The sequence below is a fragment of the Pogona vitticeps genome, chromosome 2 (genome assembly GCF_051106095.1).
Source record: "Pogona vitticeps strain Pit_001003342236 chromosome 2, PviZW2.1, whole genome shotgun sequence".
Lineage (NCBI taxonomy): Eukaryota > Metazoa > Chordata > Lepidosauria > Squamata > Agamidae > Pogona > Pogona vitticeps.
Window position 1 is genome coordinate 84,644,269 of NC_135784.1, and position 9,843 is coordinate 84,654,111.

The window sequence follows — 9,843 nt, forward strand, 5'->3', positions numbered from 1 at the left end:
CTTGATTGCGGCCTAAAATAATAGAAACAAATTTACTTGTTGAAGAATGGTGACTTTAAGGCAATGGAAGAGTGCCTAGGCGATGATTACACACCACAACTCTTAGATTTTGACAACTGTTTGACCTCACAGCTTATTTTTCAGTGTTCCTCTATGTGTGTGGTATGCATGCATTTATGTATATATGCATGGTGCATGCATGTATCTGCCAACAGAGGATAATACTTAATGTTTCTGACAAAGTAGGCATTGGCCCATAACAATAAAGCGACAAGAAGTCTATTCCACCATAATCTTATACATACTTACTTAATACTACATCCAATTGAATTTAAAGACTTTAGTTCTGACTGGATGCTTGTAACAGCAATGCCTATTGTAACAACAGGGAGCTTGCTAATTAATTAGCCATACATCATAAACAAACAAAAGGAATATTAAATGCACATCTCAGAGAAAAGATTGATATAATATGTGCAATAGCTGCAACCTAAGCTGGAATAATGTAACAAATCATCCTAAGAATGGTTGAAGGACATGGAAACTTGAACCATCCCTTGCATACATCTACCTTTAAAAGATTTAACATGGGAACATACTCAGAGCCTCACAATGGCACAACCCAGTTCACTTCCACTCAGTGCCAAAAGAATCTTATGACATGGCTGAACAATGCTTAAAAATGCATAATACTGTTTTTAGGAGTGTTTTCTATTTGTTAGTGCAAATAGATAAAATGAAATATAGCATCCCAGGTTTTTCTATTTTATATCCATCTAAGCATTTGCAGTTTGAGCTACTAGCAGACCTCTGGTCATGTGGGCACTGTGTTCCTCTGAGGATAAGCAATATTTTAACCAATTTAAAATTTGCATTTGTGAATAAGTGAGCTGCCAAGTGCTGCCAACTGGGTTAAATGGCATGGAGATATTTGCAGAAACTGATTTCACTTGCACTGTGTACAAACAAATGATGAAAATGCATGCGATGTCTTGCCAGAACCAGGTTAATCTTTTAATGTTATTTCTAAGCTTACTGATTCATGGGGGTAAACAATTTTGCCTGTACTGTGTACCTGGCCAATTTGGCCAGGTTTCACCAGTTTTAGAAACAGAATAAAATATGACAAATTCCTGGCCACAAGGAGGTAAAGGACAAAGTAAAGTGCCTTGGAAAGTGATTTTTAATTAATATGACTTTATTAAAAGTGGCTAAAATGATAACAGTGAGGATTAGTGAAGTGATACTTTGAGCATTATCTTGTAAGTAGCAGTTTGACTACTTTGAGTTCCCTTCATCTCAGTAATTAATTTATGGGCTAACTGGAAATTGTTTCAGGTTATTTTAATGCCCTGAGGGTTCTCCATATCTTAGTTCTTAAATAAATAAATAAACATATAACTTTCAACACACATAGTCTCCTGGTAACTTACTGCATTTCCTGAAGGATATCTGTATAAAATCTAACAATAAAACCATTCTTGGGGTAGTGTGCTGAGTTCCGGTTGCACCTGAAAAGGAATACTGCAAATGTGGAAAATATTTTAGGAGCTGGAGCAGCTCCCCATAAAGCAATGTTACAATATTTGGAGCTTTTGGCTGAGTTAGATTAGGTCTTTGATCTGATCCAGCAGAATTTGTCTTATGATCTTAAATACAACAAATTCTGCTGAAAATTATACTCAATCAAGGTCTTGTTTTATTGATATTTCCAGCCCATATAAATGATATAGGGTACATAATAGCATCTGAGATACTTAGTCCCTTTCTTAACATGTTCCTAGAATGGAAACAGAAGATTTTTAAAACTAGTATGATGAAATTAGAATTGCTGATGATAAGTATTGGATAGAAGGATATGCAGGTGAAAGAATCTATAGAGATTTCACATCCCTGGTTCACAAGTGGAGCAAAGAAATATAACGAAAATGGGGAAAGTACTTGCTGAATGTCTTAAATGGTTTGATAAGTACAGGTAATGCCTAAACTAGATTACATATTCTGACCACAATTGTTTAGAAGGTACTGATGACAAGCCAGAAACATGAGGATATTAAGTACTGTAATTCATGAACTACAGTTGGTTTATGCAATTAAGAGTGGCTTGAATATAAGATTAATACAGGTTTAAGTTTATATATTGACAATTTATGTACGTTAATTATTGGAGGTTAAGTAGTCAGAATTATATATCAAATGGATTTGGCCTAAAGATGTTAAGTAGGGGAATATGGTACGTGCAGTCAGTAATGTATGTTAGATGGATATATGGAAAATTTTCTCCCCGATTATGTGTTTTGTGTTTGTTTTGTATGTCTGTTTGTGTTATTAATTAATTAAAAAAAACCAGCAATGCTGGAGAGCTAAAAAAAACTAGTAACAAAGGAATAACTATGGAGTCTGTACTATGTATATAGTATATAAAAATCATATTTTCTCCCATTTATACTGAGCCATCATCTTCCAAATCTTTGCTAAAGGATAAATCAGTAGTCATAGGCTGGGAGAAATGTAATCCTCCACTGAGAAAACCAGGGAAGATTATGACAGAAAGTATGAAAAAACCCACCCACTGGTATTGTTTTTTCTTTCTTAGAAGATAGGGGATTTTTCATTTAAAAAGCCACTTTTGTGTATAATTAAAGAGTTCTAGTTAAGAGATACATACTTAAAATTAAACACACAGGTAGAGTTTCAGTAAATTCTCAATACGCCTCTTCTTCTGTAAGGGGAAAGGATCCTATCCCACTGGAAGGTTATAAGGATGAATAATGATATTACACACAGAATATCAAATAAAAAACATGGAGAACCACAACTTTGGTCTTGAAAGTGGAGCCCCCAGCACCCTTTTGTTAGGAGAATAAAATCAGTTGCAGCTTTAGTATATTCCACAGACTTCGAAAGAAAGGAAAGAAAGAACACCCCAACAACCTTTTATCTACTCATCAGGGAGGATTTAAGATAAATAGCATGTTGTATATCTACACTGATAGTTTTTTTCTCTGAATCTGTAAAATCATTTAAGCCAATACTAAGTAAGCCTCCACGGTCTGAAACTCAACATCAAAAAAACTAAGATCATGGCCACTGGTCCCATCACCTCCTGGGAAATAGAAGGGGAAGATATGGAGGCAGTGACAGATTTTATTTTCCTGGGCTCCATGATCACTGCAGATGGAGACAGCAGCCACGAAATTAAAAGACGCCTGCTTCTTGGGAGGAAAGCGATGACAAATCTTGACAGCATGTTAAAAAGCAGAGACATCACCTTGCCAACAAAAGTCCGAATAGTCAAAGCTATGGTTTTTCCTGTCGTGATGTATGGAAGTGAGAGCTGGACCATAAAGAAAGCATACCGCAGACGAATTGATGCCTTTGAATTGTGGTGCTGGAGGAGACTCTTGAGAATCCCCTGGACTGCAAGGAGAACAAACCTATCAATTCTAAAGGAAATCAACCCTGAGTGCTCACTGGAAGGACAGATCCTGAAGCTGAGGCTCCAGTACTTTGGCCATCTAATGAGAAGAAAAGACTCCCTGGAAAAGGCCCTGATGTTGGGAAAGTGTGATGGCAAGAGGAGAAGGGGACGACCGAGGATGAGATGGCTGGACAGTGTCTGTGAAGCAACCAACATGAATTTGACACAACTCCGGGAGACAGTAGAAGATAGGAGGGCCTGGCGTGCTCTGGTCCATGGGGTCACGAAGAGTCGGACACGACTAAACGACTAAACGAAACGAAACGAAGTAAGCCTCCAGGAACTCCACACTACAGATTGGCATGCACCCTTCCAGCGGCAGCCTTCTCTGTTCAATTGAGCAGTCGTGAACTCCCTGGGATTCTTCCATAATACCACCTATGGCCTTTTTTTTCTTTCTGACGCTTCCTATGATATGAGAGCACTGTCTGCTCAGAACTTGAAGAGGTCCAATGGAAGAGCTCACCAGCCTCTGCATTTGTAGTAAAGTACACTGGTTTATTTAGTTGATATGTTTCTTTACAGAATGCAGAAAACACATTTTTAAAATAATTATATAAGGACATAAAAACACATCAGTGGTTGGTGAACATTTTTAATACAAGATTCTCTCCCACCATTACAGTGTCTAGTGGCATAAACAAACAGCTCTGGAGCTTAGGGGGAAGGCGGCTGATGAGAATGCCATTGTTATTATTCCGTTCACTGCCCCTTTGCCTCCAGTTTCTATGGTGACAGGTAGGCCCAGGCCTGAAACTGTCTGCGCTTGCGCATGACCAGTACAAAGTGGCATCAGTTGCTAGGGGCAACGGCACTGTTTGGAAGGCCCTTCTAACTTGCAGCATTTGGGCTTAGGAGGCTCTCTGTGTCGATCACTTGGAGAGATCTGAAATGCAGGCCTGCCAAGATAGATTTTGGTAGTGTGTTGCCATAGCTGCTAGCTGGGGGCAGGGAGTTTTTACCAACATATTTCCAGTGTCTGTTCCAAAGCAGGGTGCCCTAAGTGGGGTGAGTTAATCCACTTCCCTTGAACCATTTCTCTTGCACGATGAGAAAAAGAAGAAACCACTGCTTCTCCTCAGCTCTGACACATGCCAACATTCAAGCCCTGCGAGGGGAGGGGAGAGACTCTGTAGGGCAAATCTGTACTTCTCACACTCGACAAAGGCGAAACCTGAAGCATTCTTTTACAGTCACCCTCACTTCAACACTGAAATCCCTCTAACCACCTGAGGGGGCAGCAGAAGCAGAGTGCAGAATTATATGGGGCCATGGCCAAGTTAATATTGGTTTGGATAGGCAAAATCCTGTTCAAGTACTGTAGCTGTGTTTTGGAAAAGGCTTGATGGGAAATGCCACCCTAGCAAGGTCAGAGGTGAAGGTCGTTTGAGCCATTCATCCACTTGTGTGTTCAGTGGCCATGTCAGCCCACAAACATACTTTGCAAAACAGTCAATATGGCTTAAAAGTGTCTGCTCTGTGTGCAGTCAGCCAGAGGCTGCCCAGCCCCCCCAGCCAGGGGATGGACTCATTATTGCAAAGGGTTTTTTCCCCTCCCTCTGATGTACCAAAATAGTCTCAAATGGATAAGGGAAAATGCATAAAACAACTTTCTCAAAAAAGAAAACAAAAGGCATGGGAGCAACCCTGAGGATAGCTCCAACTTTTCAAGAGAAATATCCAGAAGTTCATTTTTTTAAAAAAAAGGCAAGAAACCTAAACATGGCTCTAAATGTTTAAAATAATGACTATAAGAGACCAAAAAGGGGAAAACAAAATCCGAAATGAGCAAAGCAGTCAGTCCCATTGAAATGATACTAAGAAGCTAAGCTCATACAAACTGCTGTCAGCATTACCATTTTTAATTATTTTTTAATAAAACAATTTGAGGCTGTATCAAAAATTTAGTAAAAAATTAGAACTGAGAGTTCACTGATTTTTACTATGAACTATTCTGGCGCTTTAAATTTATGTTGCCAACCGCCAGACAGCTACTATTGCGTCTGCTTGTGCGCGAGAAGGGTGGTAAGGGAGTGGGGCTGGGACAGCCAGACAGTCTGGGAGGAGAAGAGGGGCTGTTCCAATACTGTGGTCCAGGAGGAGTCTTGATGTGAGGAAAACTGCATTACACTACATAAAAATATTGCATCTTCACTGAAATATCTCAAGAGTGTTTCAAAAGCCAGAGGATGCCTTCCAGGTGAAAAGTCTCAGTGCAGCACCATGACCCTCGCAGCCTGCAAATACCACTCTTGGGGCCTCCTGTTTCCAAAATGTAAGTCTGCTCTTTTTTCTTTTTCTTTCTTTCTTTCTTTTTTTTTTTGGTAATTGCACAGAGCTCTCAAAACTCCCTTTTCTGACAGATGCCTACGGCATCTATCCAGCAAGAGCAGGTAAGAGCAACAAGTTTGCTCAACTACTATTTGCAAAAAGAACCCCAGATGATGACTGGATTATATGTGTGAAAAAATAGGATTCCTTTGATTAAAAAAGACAGTCCCTCAGCCTGGTTGGCATTGGAAACAACCCTCAAGCTTATTTGTAGTAAAGCATTTTCCCCTTCCCTTCCCCAAATCTATACATACAAGTTTAGATAACAGCAATTAAATGTAAAAACTTAATGTTGACCTCAGAAAGTCCTCTGACTTTAACTGTATAGGCTACGTTTCATGTTATGCCCTGTAGCTAGACACACGTGAATAGAAAAAAACAGTACAGTTAGTTTTAAAGGCAAACAGCAGAGACCCAGCGTGCCACCCCTAAGTGCTGCCTGCATGTCCAGCCAGTCTTCTTTTGCACAAGATGCTTTGAGACGCCTGCTGTCAGAAATACTTTTTGAGCCAAGATTTTTTTTTCTCTTTTTCTATGAATAAACAAAACATAAGCTGTTAGGCAAAAATAAAATCAGTGTCCCGAAAGTTCCACAAGCACTCTGGTGTAGCAAATGCATTTCGGAGAGGGCCTGCTGGGGACCAGGCAATGTTCAAGATTCTGTTGGTTTTCTAGTTGGTAACAGCTTTGCTGCCCACTGATCCCAGACGACACTGGTGTGGAACTATAGGCCCTGTCTCCGCACGCATCTCTTGTTCATTAAGGGGGGACATAGGGAGGTGGAGACCTGTATGGGGTCATGTTCTTCGGGCGGGACCCTTTCCCCTCCATGGGTGCTGTGAAGGGAGGGGGAGGCTGATAGGGAGGTGCATTGGGGTCTTCATCCCGCAGTGGCGTGTACTCCCCTATGGCATCTTGGTTGAGTGGAGTGGTTTCTGGCATATTCTGATTTGGATACTCAGGAGGTGGGAGAGGTGCTTTCTCTTCCTGTAGAATCAGGGGCATGCTGGAGGAAGGTGGAGGCTTGGAGTCATCCAGCTCATCTGCAAAGATTATTGGAACTCCCTTCTTGATAAAAGTGGCTTGGTCTTCTATGGTGAGTTTACCTTTTCTCTTCTTGCGATAGCAAATCATAGCAATAATCCCAGCAATAAGCAGAATGGCTGCCACCACTACTGCTGGGATTACTGTGTGTAGGTACACGTCATCTTCACTTGTCTTTTCTGGATCCCGTGGAAGCACAACTGTAGGTAGGGCTGTGGTAGGCAGTCCCTCTCTTGTCACAGGAATGAACTGAATGTGCCTGCAACTACCAGCACCAACTACTGAAATGTTAATGGGCCGAAACTCTGGCTCTAAGGCATTGACAAAGGCTGGGCTTGGACCACCAACATCATCAGAAATTTTTTTGCTCATGATACGGATCTTTTCTTTGGGGCATGGCTCCAAAGGCAGAGTATTGTTTGTCCACTCAACTACAACAGAGCCTTTGCCAATGTTCTCTATTGTAATAGTGCTACTGTTTCTGTCTCCAAGGGCAAAAGCTAGCTTCTTTACCAAGAGGATTTTCTTATGAATGTCATTCGCAACTGCATTATGGTCTCCATGGAACCTGGCCTTAAATTTAACTGGAGGGACAAGATCCTGTCCTAGAGCATGCACAAATATTTCAAAAGCATCCACAGTCGACAGGCCACCTTTATCTGTCGCATGCATGAAAAATTCATGTCTGCCTGAATGGGTGTGATTTGGTAGTCCATACATTAGCTGACTAGTGCTATTGAACTGCACCCAAGAGTTTTCTTCCAATGGCTTCTCATCTTCTAGTTTCATGGTCAGTTGCAACTTATCCGTGGTGGTATCTTCTTTGTCATAGAAAGTATCTGAAGGTATTTTGAGCTCAAAGTATGTGCCCACCCATGCATCTACCCGGTCTATGTGGTTTTTCAGCACTGGTGGATCATTCGGCACACGGGGTATTCCAACTGTAGTGGTACGAACACGGGTTGGTGGAGAAACAGTTTTCTGTTCAACAAGGGAGGGTTTAGTAGTCCGAGGTGGCTTTGGAGGCCGAGACGTTTTCGTAGGTCTGGGTCTTCGTGTTGTACCAGTATCGGTACTTATTGGGGTGGATGGTTTTGGTGTGGTTCCTTTGGGTTTCTTTGTTGTGGGTGGTGTAACTACTGCAGTAGGTTCTACTTGTCCAGTCGCTGTTGGTCGAATCTGGCCAGGGGTAGTACTAGTTGCTTCCACCACTCTGGTTGGTTGAACTGGTCCAAGTGTTGGTGTCTGTACAATAGCACCTCTTGTTCTAATAGTAACTGTGGGTTTCTTGGGTAATGGAACAAGTTCTCTTACAGGAGGAGCTGTTGTTTCTGTGGGTGGTGCAATGGCCGGAGAAGTGGGTGTTGGAACAATTCTAGTTGGTGGCTCCTGGAGGGCAGTTGTTGGAGGTCCAACAGCAGTCACTGGTGTTGGCGTAGCATTAATCTGCCGCCTTATTCTCTTTGGAAGATTAGGCTTCTTGTTAGCAATATGCCAGCCAACAACAGGGTAGCCAAGATGGGCAGACATTGTACCTTCTTTAGCTGGGGATTCAACACTGCTTATGTTAGGGACACTGTTTTGGCTCAAAGAACACCCCAGTTTCCATGATAATAAGGCTCCATTTTCCACCACTTTCTTTGCATTCCCTGGTCCAGCCATAAAGGCTGACATGTCAAAGAGTCTATTGTTTACTACTGGAACTAATTTCATGTTATAAAGTTCCACTTCTGAGAAGGTTTTCATTCGGTTTAAAAGTTCAATCCTCTGCTTTGGTGTCATTTTTGTTAAGTCAGCATCCAGAATTACAGTCAAGATAGTGACTGGTTCCTCTGCACTACACATAAATGGTGTGGCTTCATTCACATCCTGGGAAGCCACTCGCACTGACTGAGGTTCATTATGATCTTCAGGGTGAACTTCAATGGAAAATACATTGGTAGTTTGGGGCACATAACTTCCATTAGATTCCAGATGCATTGCATTTACAGAGATATAATGAATGCCTTTATCTGTATCAAGTGGGAGACCTTCCAAGGTGCTGGTCTCTGGTTCCCAGTGCAGCCAAGAAGGCAAGGACTCCTTTCCAGCTTCAGCAATCTATTAAAAGAGGGGGAAAAAGTCATTGGGAGTTATACCATTCTTTTATGAGAAGTAAGATTATAAATTATTTTCTTTAAAGTTTCTGCAACAGGTATTAAAGAAACTCTGTACCAAGCAGGTATAGAAGACATAGTTTAGAGACCAACTTTACAGGCCTGATGGTCTATGGTAGGTAAAAAATCCTCTGCATATGACCAGGAAAAAAGGATTTTTGTGAAATGGAAGATTGATTCTTTCCTCTTATTTGGGGCCATGAACATGGCACAAATCATTAAAAAATCAGGTCTGTGGATGCATGGGATTACTAATATTTTTGGTGGGTTAATAAGTTTCACAAGCTTCTTCGGAAAGTTTGGTCCAAATTACTCTGTATTAAACCCCCACCTGCAGGACAACTCTGATTTTAACAAGGCGTACTTTCCCATATTAAAGTATCTGACCTTCTGGCATGGCAGGAAACCTGATGCAGAAACAGTAATATTAGGGAAATCTGGCCATGATCTGGCTTTCCTGCTACATCACAAGACTAGCTGCAACCACATGGACAAAACATGGAGTATCAGTTTTAAAAGCATGTACTGTAGCTGAGCGTTCTCCAATCCCCAGTCTGTGGCCCGGTGCCAGTCCGTGGCCTGAGCTGAACCGGGCCGTGGAGACAGACCTCCCCCCCTGCATGCACTCCGCTCCCCACAGCTGTTTTGCACATGCCAACATTGGCGTGAGCACTCCCCCACCCCTTCACGCACGCACCCGAGCACCACACAAAGGATTGGGTGGGTGGGCGGGCGGACATGCAGGTGCTCCTGCGCATGCACGAAGGGGTGGGGAAGTGCTCACGCTGGTGTTGGCGGGCGTACATGCACTCCCCCACCGCTTCGCGTAGG

At 42.0% G+C, this 9,843-nt stretch overlaps 1 protein-coding gene across 2 annotated transcripts in view; it reads right to left on the minus strand.

The window, feature by feature from the left end:
* Positions 1-3,958: 3,958 nt before the first annotated feature.
* Positions 3,959-9,843, minus strand: part of DAG1 (dystroglycan 1) — an 89,225-nt gene continuing 83,340 nt past the window's right edge. For both annotated transcript variants that reach the window (XM_072989881.2, XM_020789828.3), the window contains exon 3: positions 3,959-8,956. In XM_072989881.2, the coding sequence (XP_072845982.2) occupies positions 6,572-8,956 (2,385 nt within the window). In that variant the 3' untranslated portion in view covers positions 3,959-6,571. The remainder of the gene's footprint in view (positions 8,957-9,843) is intronic.